The sequence below is a fragment of the Carya illinoinensis genome, chromosome 12, assembly GCF_018687715.1.
Source record: "Carya illinoinensis cultivar Pawnee chromosome 12, C.illinoinensisPawnee_v1, whole genome shotgun sequence".
Lineage (NCBI taxonomy): Eukaryota > Viridiplantae > Streptophyta > Magnoliopsida > Fagales > Juglandaceae > Carya > Carya illinoinensis.
In genome coordinates this window covers 2,695,118-2,710,506 of record NC_056763.1, presented here as the reverse complement: position 1 = coordinate 2,710,506, position 15,389 = coordinate 2,695,118, and the positions used below count along the sequence as shown (strand labels likewise).

The 15,389-nt window shown below is 34.5% G+C and overlaps 1 protein-coding gene across 1 annotated transcript; it reads left to right on the top strand.

Annotated features, from left to right (window-relative positions):
• The first annotated feature begins 6,771 nt into the window (after positions 1 to 6,771).
• On the top strand, positions 6,772 to 10,939 carry LOC122290120 (beta-glucosidase 24-like). Its single transcript, XM_043097671.1, has 13 exons — positions 6,772 to 6,952; positions 7,184 to 7,247; positions 7,705 to 7,763; positions 8,110 to 8,188; positions 8,266 to 8,343; positions 8,462 to 8,549; positions 8,743 to 9,001; positions 9,078 to 9,193; positions 9,549 to 9,769; positions 9,916 to 9,947; positions 10,085 to 10,187; positions 10,381 to 10,489; positions 10,593 to 10,939. Exons 1-13 carry the CDS (start codon positions 6,782 to 6,784, stop codon positions 10,762 to 10,764), a joined length of 1,551 nt encoding a protein of 516 aa, XP_042953605.1. The 5' UTR covers positions 6,772 to 6,781; the 3' UTR covers positions 10,765 to 10,939.
• The last annotated feature ends 4,450 nt before the right edge of the window (positions 10,940 to 15,389 follow it).

Sequence of the window (15,389 nt, the reverse complement as noted above, 5' to 3'; positions counted from 1 at the left end):
ATAGGGAAATTCGTATTACTAAAATTATAATATAAATAAGTATTTATATTATATATTAACAATTATTAATATATAATTATTATTAAATAATAATTCCTAAAAATCTAATAGCTCAATAATAATAAATATTTTATCTAATAATATATAGTATAGTGTTATTAGTATCAATCCCTAATAATAATTCTCATGTAATGTATAGTATTAAAGAAGGATTAAACATGCCGCATGCATGTTTTACAATGACAAGGGAGGAGAGGATGGACTTCTGCAAATGGTTGCAAGGTGTGAAGTTGCCAGATGGTTATGCTTCAAATATCAGTAGATGCGTAAGCCATGATGACTGGAAAATTGGTGGATTGAAAAGTCATGACTGTCACGTATTTTTGCAGAAGTTATTACCGGTGGGAATTCGTGGGAAGCTAACATCTGCTGTACGTGTTGCCATAACTGAACTGTGTATGTTTTTTAAGGATTTGTGTGCTCGGGTAGTGAATCGAGATATGCTGCAGAAACTGGAAGAAGACATTGCTACTATACTATGTAAATTTGAGCAAATCTTTCCACCGTCATTTTTTGATGTCATGGTCCATTTAGCAATACATTTACCCCGGGAGATCATGTTGGGTGGACCGGTACAGTTTCGTTGGATGTATCCAGTTGAAAGATATTTAGGTCGACTGAAGCGCACTGTTGGGAATAAAGCCAGAGCTGAGGGTTCAATAGCAGATGCCTATATACACGATGAATGGTTAACATTTTGCTCGTTATATCTTCGTGGTGTTGAGACACGATTTATTCGTCAAGAACGAAATGCTGATCTTGCTGCTCTGCCTCCTCGTGAGCTATCAGTGTTTTCTCAGAATGTACGACCTTTGGGTGCACAAACGGGTTACGATTTACTTGATACAGAGTTGGGTAAAGTTCGGTGGTACGTGCTAAATAATTGTCAGGAGATTGATCACTATCTCAGGTATGTCGTTGTACAAGGTTTAAATAATTCTAAAGATAATGAGGTTAACTTTAACTATTGTTATGTAAAATAATATGATAAATTATACTATACAGTAAGCATATGGACAAACTTAAGATGGAAGGCGTCGAGGATATAGTGGCAAGACACGAGTCAAAATTTTCTGGATGGTTTGAACAACGTGTATGAATTAAACTCTAGCTAATATTTAATAAATGACATTATTTAAATTGTTAGATATTGGAACAACGTGCTCGTGATCCCGGATCAGTCTCTTTTGAATTGTATGCATTGGCCCGTGGTCTATCAAACAGAGCACTTCGATACACTACATGCACAGTTCGAGGTTATAGATTCCATACTCTGGACCGTGAACGTAATAGAAAAACTCAAAACTGTGGTGTCTTGGTCCAGGGGAGTCATGGAACAGATGATATTGATTATTATGGTGTCATTCGTGATATTATCGGATTGAAATATCTGGGTGGGTCTATAACATATGTCTTTAAATGTGATTGGTGGGATCTAGGCGGTGGTCGGGATTCGATATATAGGGATAATCATTTTACGAGTGTCAATACTGCATCTAAATGGTACGAAGATGATCCATTCGTATTGGCTTGTCAAGTTACTCAAATCTATTACTTGATTGATCCAATGAAAAGTGCTGATGAAGATAGTGGAGAGATAACTTGGCGAGTTGTACAAAAATTTGTCCCTCGAAATATATATAAAGTAAGAACGAGTGCAGATTACGATAATAGTGGAGATGAAGATGACACTCCAAATGTAGAGGCCTACCAGGAAGATGGAGGAGGGGGTATTAACTTATTTGTTGACCTCGGTGCACTCGAGTTGCTCCCCTTATGTAGAGATGACGTCCCACTCATCCATCTCGACCCGTCTTCATTAAATTATTATTCAATTGAAGAAAGTGAGAAAAGTACAGAAGAAGAGTCAAAAGAAGAAGACGAACAAGAATTCGGGGGGGAAGTGGATAAGGATGACGAAGAAGAGCTTGATGATGATGACAAAGATGTTATACAGAGAGATTCTGAAACAAACATGGAAAATACATCCGAAGATGAAGACTAAAAGTACTAAAAAGTTTATTCATATACAGCCATTATAGAATTTTATAATAAATATAAATTTATTCTAATAATATTTTTTTTGTTATATATAATCATTTCCAAGTATGCCGCAAAAAAGACAAAGGAGAAATGTGCCTCCTCCACCGAGTCCAAGTCCTGAACCCATTGAGGACTACCCACCAAAGGAGTCCGTTCCCGAAGATAAAGTTAACATTACAGAGAACGATGCACAGTCGACACCTACCGGTAAGGAATGTTTACGTTAATACTATATATAATCAAGATGTTTGTTTCAATAAATAATATATATAACCTTCAAAATTATATTATCATCTATTAGTTGATGCATCTGCTCGTCGCGGTCGTGGCTATACACGCGGCATCTCACTTGAGAAAAATCGAAGGCATGGTAAACTGAAAATCACAATTCCTGATAATTCCACTGGAGGAGTGAATGATAGTGCAGCAGCGCTTTCCTCCTATATTGGCACCGTAGTTCGAGCTTACGCTCCATTTTATGTGCGCTCCTGGAGAGATGTGCCGAATGAGATTAACGAACACATTCGGAGTCGTGTGCTGGTAAGTTTACTTATTATATCATTTTTTTCACCTACATTAGTTTATCATATTTTTAACGTAATTAATTTATAATTAGGATGAATTTGACCTCGACTTTGGTCGTAGCAAGGATTTGAGAACTGTGAATGAGTTAATGGCTACACTATTCCGACGTCACAAGGGACGATGTCACGACCATTTCAAGAAATTTGAGATGTTTGAAGAGGCTGCACAGTGCCCTTTCCATCAGATGAAATTAGACGACTGGATAAAGTGTTGTGATCTTTTTGCCTCTCCAGAATATCAGGTATTCTAGATTTATTTTTTATAATTATTTACATTTATATTTGTTGTTTATATTATATATATGTACATATATTACAATTAATGGTGGGAATTATTTTTGTAGCACTTAAGTTCTACAAATGTAAATAATAGATCTGCTCTGACTATTCACCATCGTGCTGGTTCAAGATCATTCCATCGTCTTGCTGAAAAAATGGTAATTAATAAACGCAATAATTCATATTTTTTCTTATTATTCTTTTATATAAGTACTAACACTGTCTTTTTCAAATTGCTAATGTCGTTTTCTTAGAAACGTGATGATCCTGAAAACTTTTCCCTCGTTCATGTTTATGCTGCTGCTGCTCACACTAATGAGCATAGTAAGTGGATGGATCCTGCAGCTGCAATTAATTATGTAAGCGGTGTTCCTTTTGTTAAATAAATTATGTAACATGTGATTAAATTATTTTTTATTTGTATTTCTTTTAATATGTTACTTATTGTGTGTTTTGATCTTTCAAACTGCAGGGAAAAATGATGGAGATGCAGTCAGCTTCTGGGGAATCCTCTCCTAGTGACTTGGACATTTTTACACAGGTGCTTGGGCCCAACTCTAGTATGACAAGAGGTTTGGGACGATCTTTCAAGTATTCCGGTTCATCTTCCTCAACCTCATCGACATCACAAATTAATAATCTTACCAAAGATTTAGAAGCTGCACAACGCGAGAATAAGTATATGAGGTCTAGACAGCAAGAGTTGGAGTCCCTCTTAGAGCGACAGTCTCATTTAGAGACGCGTTTGCAGGACCAACAAAGAGACCAGGAGGAAAGAATCCGTAGTGAGGTCCAAGAGCAAGTGCAGCGGGAGATGATGCTGCAAATGGAGCGTGTTATGTCATTGCAACAGAATCGTGCTGGGCGAGGAAAAAAAAAGAAATGAATTTTATTTGTGTATTACGTTTTTAACATCTAATTTGAAAACAGTTTCAAACAATGTTGGTTGTGAAATATGTACTGTAATATGAAACAATTGGTTTGTTTATTAAGTGGATGAGTTTAGCATTTCTGATATGTACGTTCGAATGTAAATAAAATACATTTTAACAGTATTACACGTTCTAAAATACGTTCGAACGTAACCATACAAAATAGTAACAAAACGTTCGAACGTTTAAACCCAAGTTAAAAAAACGTTCGAATGTCAAAAAAGTTTAACGTTCCAAACATCCGAACGTACACTTTACGTTCGAACTCTACTCTCTTAACATTCGAATTAACGTCCGAACGTTATGATACAAACGTTCGGACATTATTTCATTTTCATTGGATTCGAGATTCGAACGTAACGTTCGCACGTATAAACGTTCGAACGTTTACATTATACGTCCGAACTATAATCAACAAACGTTACCTTTTCTTGTTCGGATGTCAGCTCGTCTTTTTTACGTTCAAACGTAATATTTTATGTTCGAACGTAATTTTCTGTGACAGATTCTAACCGTCACAAAAAATGATACGTTCGAACGTTATTTCAAACGGCACATCCCCAACCGTCACTAAAAATATTTTTAGTGACGCTTGTACAGTAAACTGTTACCAAATATAATCCGTGACGCACATTACGTGACAGTGGTGGCGACGGTCAGAAACTGTCACCAAATATATTTCGTGACGTTTTTTCCATTTCTTGTGACAGTTTTATCTGTCACTAAAACCTATTTTTGTTGTAGTGCTCGGTGCGCAAATTAAATAAAAATTGGGATCCACTATCTAAATGAGACCACTATCAAATTAAAAAAAGCCACTATCTAAATGACCCCACAGAGTCTGAAGTTGGCTTCCTGCAAGCTGTAGAGACAAATTGATCTTCTAAATTCCCCATGAAAAGTCATCGTCAGCCACTACCTTCACGATGACGTGAGAGTACCGAGTGTTATTCATTATCATTTTCCATTAGATTCTGGTTGATAATAAAATATTAATTAATATTTATTGATGCATAAGAAAATATTTAATAAAAATTAAAACATTAAATTTAAAAACCTTTTAAAAATAGAAAATTTTAGATAATTAAATATATATTAAAAGTTTAAAATTGAAAAAGGAAGATCGAGGCTCGATTTCTCGGACTCCACGACCCATCAAACATGCAGTTGTCGTATAGTCATACCAAAATGCACCCAATCAAATATTATTTTGGCTTGAGTTTTCTTCTAATTTTAATTTTTTTGTGTATTTTTTTCTTTTGGATTTATTTATTTATCTAACATGGGATTTCTTGTGGGGCATAATTATTAGAACAAAGAAGCTATTCTTTTTGAGTATATAACATTGAATTATAAACAATATGTGGGTGCAATGAATTAAGCTAGCTAGGATTTTTTTTATAATTTATACTTGGGTGTTAAGCGAGTGGATGGTAAAACCTACTGATCGCCCACCACGTGCTCGGATGGGTGGGGCGTGACAGGTTCGAGTGATCCATCTCGAACCTCCCATAAGATCAAGGATATGATGGTGTTTACAATATGCAAGCTATAATGATTGGATTTAATTCTCTTATGTTAAAAGATAACTTCCCTAGCTATTATGTGCATTACTTTGCACATCAACTTCATCCATGAGAAACAAACTGCCAGAGGTTGTGGTGTGAGAAATATCATTTATCATATTTATTTAAGTTAATGCGTTTTGTACAGAGTTTAAAGGATTTATAGATATGCAATTCCGGTCCAAAACTTAATGGTGCTTTTGTGTTGACTCATTTTCTGTCAACTGAGATGAGTAATTTTTATCATATGAACAGAGTTTAAAGGATTTAAGACCAAATGATAGTCCCTTTCCAATAACTATATATGGATTACTTTTTATATATCATATGAATAATCAAGTATCCAATTTATATCGCTTATTTTGGATTTTACAACGTCGTACAGCTAGCTAGCTGCATATATATTCTGCTCATATATATATATATATATATATATATATATATATATTCTGAATGGGCATAAATTTATTATAAAAATAAAAGTATTAAACTATGATTTTCAATATTCTGCTCATATATATATATATATATATATATATATATATTAATATTACTGAGGGCATGTTTGGGATTGAGTTAGAGGTTGTAAAAAGTGTTTAAATAGCCTCAAAAGCTAGCCCTTCAAAGATAAAATTAGATTATTTGATTGTTATCTATTGAAGTACCTTTCATTTATAAGAAAAAATATTCTAAAGTACCTTTTAATTTCAAAAAAGCTAAAATGTACATTTCTATATAAATCAATTGTGTTTTTTTAGATAATAAGAAACACAGTTCCGCTTTTAAAAGAAAACTCATGTCAATATGCGAAAATATTCATACAATTTTTAAAAAATACAAATTTATCCTTTGATTTTATCACATGCATGACTCTACCTTAAATGACCTAAAAAATCACTTTTTTATATTGTTTCCAAATAAATTGAACATATTTAAAAGTTCTTTAGACATATGATTACCAAACAGTAAACAATATTCTTTTTAAAAGTAGAGCATATTACTTAAACTCTACGTACAAACTAAAAGCCCTAAAACTAAAAACTATATTACCCACGACAAGCCAAATATGCACCAAATAACCAAAAGATCAAGAAAGACTAAGAAAACTGTCTATTTGTGATAAGCTATTTCATGTGAAAATAATTATTTTCTACCAAATTGAGTCTATTTTTATCGTAAATAGTCATTATCATCATCGGTCACAAATTCTTGGTTTTCTTGTAGCAAGCTACTAATTGTGACAATATCGGTGCTCCTCTATATAAAGCCCCATGGGTTGCACTCAAAGATCACCATTAGCCAGATCTATCTCCTAAGCATGGCATCAAAAGGCTACATACTCCTGGGCCTTTTTGTTCTTCTTGGCTTATTCAGTTACAGCATTAATGCTGCTGATACCCAATATTCCCCTACCTACGGCATTTCTTCATTCAACCGAAGCAATTTCCCGAAAGATTTCATTTTCGGGACTGCATCAGCTGCTTACCAGGTATAAACACAATATATATATACACATACGTATATATAGTTTCTATATATATATATACGTACACACAATATATATATATACATACATACATATATATGTATATATACGTGTTTAATTAGGTAGGAATTGATTTTTTGTCTAAATTAGTTCTTCGAAATGTTGAGAATATTAAAGGATATATATATATATATATATATTTATAACATGCTCTAACACGTGTTTAAATTCCAGTATGAAGGTGCAGTAAACGAAAGAGGACAAAGTATGTGGGATTATTACTCCCACAAATATCCAGGTCTAGCTCTGATCTCTTCACTTCACTATGTGCATGTACCCTTGAAAATGGGTGTAAGATCTTGAAGGAGATCGAATATAAGATAAAGAAAAATATCACTTTCTTTTTTCTTTTTCTTTTTCTTTTTCCTACTTTCTTTCTTTTATTTTTTTTATTTTTTATATATATCTTGAATTTTATCATCATGTTTTTTATTTGATGATGGGAGTCATTTTAAGTGGTTTCATAATTCAACCACCAAAATAGGCCGAAATCACTTTAAAAATAATGCATGAATTGGTACGATTAAGGATGATAATATAAATATATAAGATCATAAAACAACGTATTCATAAAATTAAGATCTACTTAATTGGGTCGTGCTAATTTAGGAGACATATATTTAGCATGATCAGAACCAAAACGTACTCGGACAAGTACTTTGTAGTACTTATATAAGATTTGTTTGAACTTGCAGAGAAGATAGCGGATGGCAGTAATGGAGATGTAGCCATCGATCAATATCATAACTATGTGGTATGTCTTTTCCTCTAATCACTATAGGAAAAACGTTTATTTTCTAGTCAGTTATATGTTACGAAAATAACTATCTATTTATTCCTACTAAAATGAGTCTATAGATACTCGTTTTTCTTATAATACTTTCTGGTGGAGAGTGGATTATATATATATATATACATACACATATATGTATGTATATATATTTACATGGTAACTACTAATCATATATTTCACTTAGTAAAACTTGAAAAAGATAATATATACACAACGTCACATGCATGAAAAATGGTTTAATTTTTTTTTATCTGTTTATATTAAATTGAAACCAGTTTTTTCTTTCTTTTATTATCATGTGTTGTAGGATGACATTACGAAGCTGAAAATCAATGTGAGTGCAGATGCATACAGGTTCTCAATCTCATGGCCCCGAATCATACCAAGTAAGACTTCTCATCTGAATCAATTCATTAATATTAATTTATTAATTGTAACAATTATTAATTCATGTTCAATTCAGCTGGAAAGCTTAGAGATGGTGTGAACGAGACAGGAGTCGCATACTACAACAAACTCATTAATGAGCTCATAGCCCAAGGTCATGATCATGATCATTTAATCCAATATATAAATTAATAGTTCTAACATATATAATCAATTTATATAATAATTAAAGTCATGCTAATCTATAGTTTTCTATATATAATTGAATGCAGATCTTAAACCCTTTGCCACAATCTTTCACTGGGATATTCCCCAGAACTTAGAAGATGAGTATGGTGGTTTCCTAAACGAAACAGTTGTGTAAGTTACTATTATATATTAAGCCATCCTTAATTTCAATTCGAAATTTAGACAAATGAGTAAAAGATAAAAAGGTTTTATTTTTATTTTTATTTTTAAATAAAAGCTTCTAATTGAGATTTTGAAAAATGTTTAGATTGATTTCAAAAAATTTGTGAAACCAAAAATATTCATGTGTATTTATTATATTCAGGGATGATTTCCTGGACTTCGCGAATGTTTGCTTTCAGAGGTTTGGTGATAGGGTAAAGCATTGGATCACACTAAATGAGCCATGGACGTACAGCAATGGTGGATACGGGGTCGGGATGTTAGCACCTTTCCGATGTTCCAGCTTTATTGATCCGAATTGCACCGGTGGGAATTCCAGCGTCGAGCCTTATATGGTTGCCCATAACCTTCTTCTTGCTCATGCTGCTGCTGTTCAACTGTACAAGACCAACACAACATACGTACGTGTGTATATATATATATTACTTCATATATATATATATATATATATATATTAATATAATATAATATGTTCAGAAAGCACAAAATGGTTCTATCGGGATAACCCACGTGTGCTACTGGATGGAGCCATACTCTAACTCAACGGAAGACCAAGCCGCCGCTTTACGTGCCCTTGATTTTATGTGCGGATGGTAAGTAGTACTGCAGCTAGCATGCATGCACGTACATATCGTGCTAGCTAGCTTGAGGGTTTTTCAAGTTTCTAGCTAATTCGATTTTCTTTTTCTAGGATTCAACACATTTTTTTTTCTTATTTCTCATTATTTCTCTAGTATGAGTATTTATAACGAGTTATTTGTGATTAAAATAATTACTAATAATGAGAATATATTAATTTCAATAAAAAATAATCATTTTTACAAGAAATAATTGACAATAAATAAGATGTTTTCTTATAATGACAAATTAAATCAGCAACTCATTCAATTAATTAATGCTATATATATATGTATTGGTTTATTAAATATATATTACATATTAATGCAGGTTCATGGACCCTATGACAACTGGTGACTATCCAGAAAGCATGAGAACTCTGGTTGGAACGCGATTACCCAATTTCACACAAAATCAATCAGAGATGCTCAAGGGCTCATATGATTTTATCGGATTGAATTACTATACCTCTAATTATGCTGCCGACGCACCTTCATATCAATTCATTGCCAACAAATCCTACTCGACAGATGGTCTCGTTAATCAAACCAGTGCGTACAAATTAAATTCCACGTTTTTAGCATGCACGCAGTACTACTACTACTACTACTGATTTTATTGTATGTTTTATTTTCTTAGTTATTATAATCTACTAAACCATGCATCGTGTTTTTTTCTCACTGTACGTGCATTGCAGCTTCTCGCAATGGGATCCCCATTGGTCCAGCGGTACGTATATATATATTATAAATACTACAAATTAATAAACGTACTACTAACAGACATTTATTTTTAATATTGATCATATCGATGATCTTAAGAAGGTCATGATTGAGTCCCTCCATTTTTTCCTTTTCAAATCGCAGACTGCTTCACCTTGGCTCTTCATTTATCCTAGCGGACTTCGTGATCTTTTGAACTACACAAAGTATAAGTACAATGATCCAGACATTTACATCACTGAGAATGGTATCTCTCTCTCTCTCTCTCTCTCTCTCCCTCTCTCTCTCTCTCTCTATGTACATGTTTTCTTTTTCTTTTCTTTTTTCCTTTTCATTTTTTCTTGCCTAATTAAAGGCAATGAAATATTGGGAAAAGTGGTATTTTCTGGAATATGTCCATTTGAATCTAAGTTAAGTGAAACCCTATACTAATATTGTAGGAGTTTCTGAGTACAATAACGCTAGCTTATCGCTTGAAGAAGCTCTTCTGGACAACCAAAGGATCGAATATTATTATGGCCATCTTTCCTATCTTAACATGTCAATTGGGTAAGTGCTTGATCATGCATGGTAATTAAATTAATAGTTCTGATGATCTCTCGTACGTACAAAAAGTTGCCAACTTTTGACATTTATCCTTCTAATCTAACAGGGACGGTGTGAAGGTCAAGGGATACTTCGCTTGGTCTTTCATGGATAACTATGAGTGGAACTCGGGTTATACAGTTCGGTTTGGCCTCTATTTTGTAGATTATAATGATACTGAACTGAAAAGATACCCAAAATCCTCGGCTACTTGGTTCCATAACTTCCTCCAGAAATAGAGATCATGAAGATGCTCGATCGGATTAATTGCATGGACGGTGATCAAGATGCTTCCATCTATGTAATTGCTTTCTAAATAATGTCCTAATTAAGTAGCTTTGTGTACGGACTCGAATCCTTGTTAAATAATAAAGTGCTCGATCATCTGTGCCTATGCGACGAAAAAAACAAGTCCAAGCAATGAGTACCGGCACTCTATTATAATCTGCCGTCCTTTTTTAAATATTTTACGTAATATTTGAACCAAGAAATTTGGTCCCATTCAATTCAATTTTTCTAGGCCCATGGGCAAAGATCAAAGAGATGGCCGGAGCGCTTTATTGGGAATTAGCTAGCAACTTTTTATTTTTGTTTATTTTATTTTTCTTGAAATGTTAGACTTTTGATAAACTCGTCCTTAGTACCAAAAAAGCTACAGTAGAGCATAAACACTAATAAAACTAGTTATAAACAAGGGCATCTAAGGAGGTGGATCTTTGGCCGCCGAGAAGGTCCTGTAAACATGGTGGGGTATGTTTTCAAAAGAGTTGTTGGATGCTACCTATTGCGCAATATTATGTACATGCATCGATTATGAGAATAATGTATTTTTAACACTTCCCAATTATCGGAGTTCCGTAGCATTATTCTTGTATCTCTTATTATTCCTTCAATAGTCCACTTTGGAGTTTGTTGGTGTTGCTTTAAAGCTGATATGATTATCTGGAAATCTTCTTCAATTATAATATTCTTTGGAAAGACAAGCTAGCTGCTTAGATTGTGCTTCCTTCACTCCTAGCTAGGAATGCTGCCTTGGCTTTACCTTGGTTGGGATTGCAGCTGCCTGAATGCTTTGCTATTATGAATTTAACTACTCCATTGTTTGATCTACAAATCACAGTCGAGGTGCTGCCAGTGGATCCACTGCTACATCAAATGCAATTGAGTATTTATCTGGAGGGGGAGGGGACCAACTGGTAGCACAGTTCAATTCTTTCCATTCCCATGCATTGCAATGTTCTTTGTATGACTGAATGACTGATCTTGAAACAAATTGTTCTATGGAAATGCTTTGAGATTAGTGGACAGTATGGTTTCTATAAAACTAGAGGTTATCCATTGCAATAATAGCAAAAATATGAAATTTATGGATATTTGGTGTTAGAATTTGAAGGTTATTCTCGAATACATAAAGTCTAATTCGTGATATATTGGCTCCCCATGGAAGAGATGTTTAATGGCCATGTGGATTGTCTTCAAATGATTATGGAGTACGCACAGTCTAAGAAAAAGTGAGAGGTTGTTTCTTCTTGAAATTTGCAGATTGGACACATCACTTGATCATCATTCAAAGAGATGCAGCTTTTTAGCAATGATCATGTTGGGAGGATGTTGTTAAAGACTTTCCACAGGAAGAGTTTAAGGCTATCTTGAAGTTTCAAAGACCACAATCTTTTCCAAGTCGAGGTTGGATGAAGAGAATTTTGGTTGTTCTTGTTTGATAAAGCATAATATACTGATTTGATTGAGAATTTTCCTGAGGAGTGATGAATTCATTTTAGGCTATCCCTTATGTTGTGGAACTGATATTGAGCAAGAAGGATTTTTTTCAATTTCATTGCAGTGTCCTGGGAGAAGGGGGCTTGAGTAAAAGAGTGTTCAAGCATCTTGGTTCCTCAAGGACTAGCTCAGAAACTCTCAATTGCAGATTTTGCATTATGAGAGATGATCATGGAATTGGGACTGGTGGGGATAGAGTAGGAATCCTGAGATCTCTCCACACTTTAGTGTTGGCCCCATTGTTGATTTGCATACAAAGACTGGAGACTAGGAATTCTCTCTATTTTATTAGTCTTTTTTATAATTTGGAATCAGTTTGTTTAGCGAGACAATCAACCAAGAGGCATTTTTCACATATTGTTTAGCAAGAAGAGTCTTCCACACACCAGTATCATTGTTAAGGAGATTCCAGCCAAGTTTGCTTAACAGAGCTCTTTTGAAGTGAGAAGTTAGTCTTACCCCAAGACCTCCCAGGGATTTGGGTTTGCAGATTGAATTCTAAGATTTAGGAGAGAAGTTATGTGACTTTTAGGGTCAAAACCCCACCAAAACCTCATGAGAGATTTGTTAATTTTGTTTTAGATGGTCTTAGGGATCAGTTTACTAGACATTATGTACATTGGAATAGAACTGGCTACTGCTTTGATCAAAGTTGTTCTACCTACTTTAGATAATAGATTTGATTTCCATCCTGCTAGCTTGTTTGGAATGTTTTCCGAAATTTCATTGTACTGATTGCTATTAGGTCTATCAAAACTCAGAGGTAGGCCTAAATATTTGATCCTAGGTGAGGAGGTTTTAAACTTCAGGATCTCTTTGATGGATTTGACAGTAGAAGTAGGAGAGTTTATGCTAAATTGAATGGAAGATTTATCTTTGTTGATTTTTTGGCCAGACCATGAAGAATAATTATCCAAACAATTGAGAAATAAATTTGCATTGGAGATAGGGTTGTATAGGAATCAATCGGACCGACCGTCTTTGACGCGGACTGGCCAGCAGATTTAGGAACCGGCCGAAACTGGTGAAGAATCGGTCGGCAGGCGAGAGGATTTGAGGGAAAACTAATGTCAGCGGTTTGGTGCTGGTTTGAATCCTAGGAAACCGTTGAACTGGCCGATCCTTTTTTTTTTTTAATATATGTATATAAAATGGTGTTGTCTCAATTAAATGAGTGAAACGACATTGTTTTTCTAAGTGGAAGAAAAAAATAAAAAAATAAAAAAATTGTCGTTTTGAATTAGGTTTCATTAACCCCCCCTTCTTCTTCTTCCTCTGCGTCTTTTTCTTCCTCTGCAACCCTAAACCTTAAGCCTTCTACTCTCACTCGACAATGGATTTAGCATGCCTCCTCCATCATAGAGATGTTGACAGTAGATCAAAGAATTGAACCATGCTGCATCGAGATCGATAATATCTGTTTTCTCTCCCCAATCGAGCGGTTACGGTTGGTGCTGAGCTCTCATAGCAGACGTTGATAGGGTTTCGGTTTGGCACCAAAACTGACACCGAAACCATCGGTGTACACCCCTAATTGGAGATACTTGCTGTACCAAAGAGGATCAAAGAGAAGGTGAGTTAGAAAAGGCCTGTTTTTATTAATGTTGATCCCTTGGATGTTACCCAGTTATTCCTCATAAGTCCAGAAAACACTTCACTTCCTATGATAAACAGGAAAGGAGAAATAGGATCATATTGTCTTAATCCTCTTGATGGTTTGAAGTAACCACATGGTTCGCCATTGATAACCATTGTGAAAGAAACATTGGATATGCACTCTTTTATCCAATTGATCCATTTGGTATGAAATCCTAAGCATGTCATAACTTTCAGCAAGAAATTCCACTTCATATAGTCGAAGGTCTCTTTTCCATATCAATCTTAATTGCCATGAGATCTTTGTTCTCTCTTTTCTTTTTTAGGTAGTGGAATATTTCTTGGGCCACTATAGTATTCTCTTGGATTACTTTCCAATGGATAAAAGCAAATTGCTACGGAGAGATGGATTTGTTGAGAACAATCTTTAATCTATTGGCAAGAGTTTTTGCAATCACCTTGTAGCACACATTGGAGAGGCTTATGGGTCTATATTGATGTATAGTACTTGTAGAATTAGTTTTGGGGACAAGAACAATATGTGTGTGGTTTAGCTCTTTAAGACCTTGTCCATTGGTGAATAAGGCTTTTACAGTTCTGATAAAATCATCCTTAACAATCTCCCAATAGTGTTTATAGAAGAACCCAATAAAGCCATCATGGCTAGAAGCCTTGGAAGAAGGAGTTTGTTTGATGGTTAGTAGGATATCTTCTTCGCCAGGGATTCTACAAAAGGACTGTCTTGGTTGGAAATTTTGCTCGGAAATAGATTATCCAAATCCTCTAAGAAAATAGGTTCAGTTGTTCAAGATCATGTTTTGGATATTTGAAGGATTTTTAACCCAATGATTAGACTGATATCTTTCGGCAATGAATACCATTCCTGCATCTTCTTGTAGTAGAGGTCATATGTAAGAATTTGGTATTAAGATACGTGGTAGTGAGCCATTGTAATCTTGATTTATGCTTCCAAAGTATTTCCTCCCTTTTGAGTTGTTCATTGAGACAGAGTTTAGTACTCTCTTCCAGATGAATAGAATGATCAGAAGGAGTTTGAGATTGAATCAAATTCAATTGATGATTTAACTCATTGATCCTCGTTTGAATATGGCCATAGTGCTTTTTGTTCCAGATGCTTAAGGATTTTTTAACATCACTGAATTTTTGAGAAAGGACATAGTCAAGGGGCCTATTATGATCCTGTCCCAAGCCTTTTTAACCAAAACTAAGCTAGTAAGGTCCCTAGCCCAGAATTCTTTGAATTTAAAGGATCTTGTAGATTTCTTTTTAACCAATGATATCCAAGAATATGGAAGCATGATTTGAGGAGTGGATAGGAAGATGACGCGTTTTTGCAATGGTAAAGAGGGAGTCCATTTTGTGTTGGCAACACCTCTATCTAGTCTTTCACGAATGTGGAATCTACCATACCTCTTATTCGACCATGTAGATTTTGGTCTTTAATATCCTAAGTCAGCAAGTCCATTTT

Bases quoted from the DNA above. Each gene is read 5' to 3' on its own strand.
- LOC122290120 (XM_043097671.1), top strand. From the start codon at position 6,782: ATGGCATCAAAAGGCTACATACTCCTGGGCCTTTTTGTTCTTCTTGGC. The intron at 8,550-8,742 runs GTAAGTTACTAT...TATTATATTCAG, and splicing joins TTCCTAAACGAAACAGTTGT to GGATGATTTCCTGGACTTCG. The intron at 10,188-10,380 runs GTATCTCTCTCT...CTAATATTGTAG, and splicing joins CATTTACATCACTGAGAATG to GAGTTTCTGAGTACAATAAC.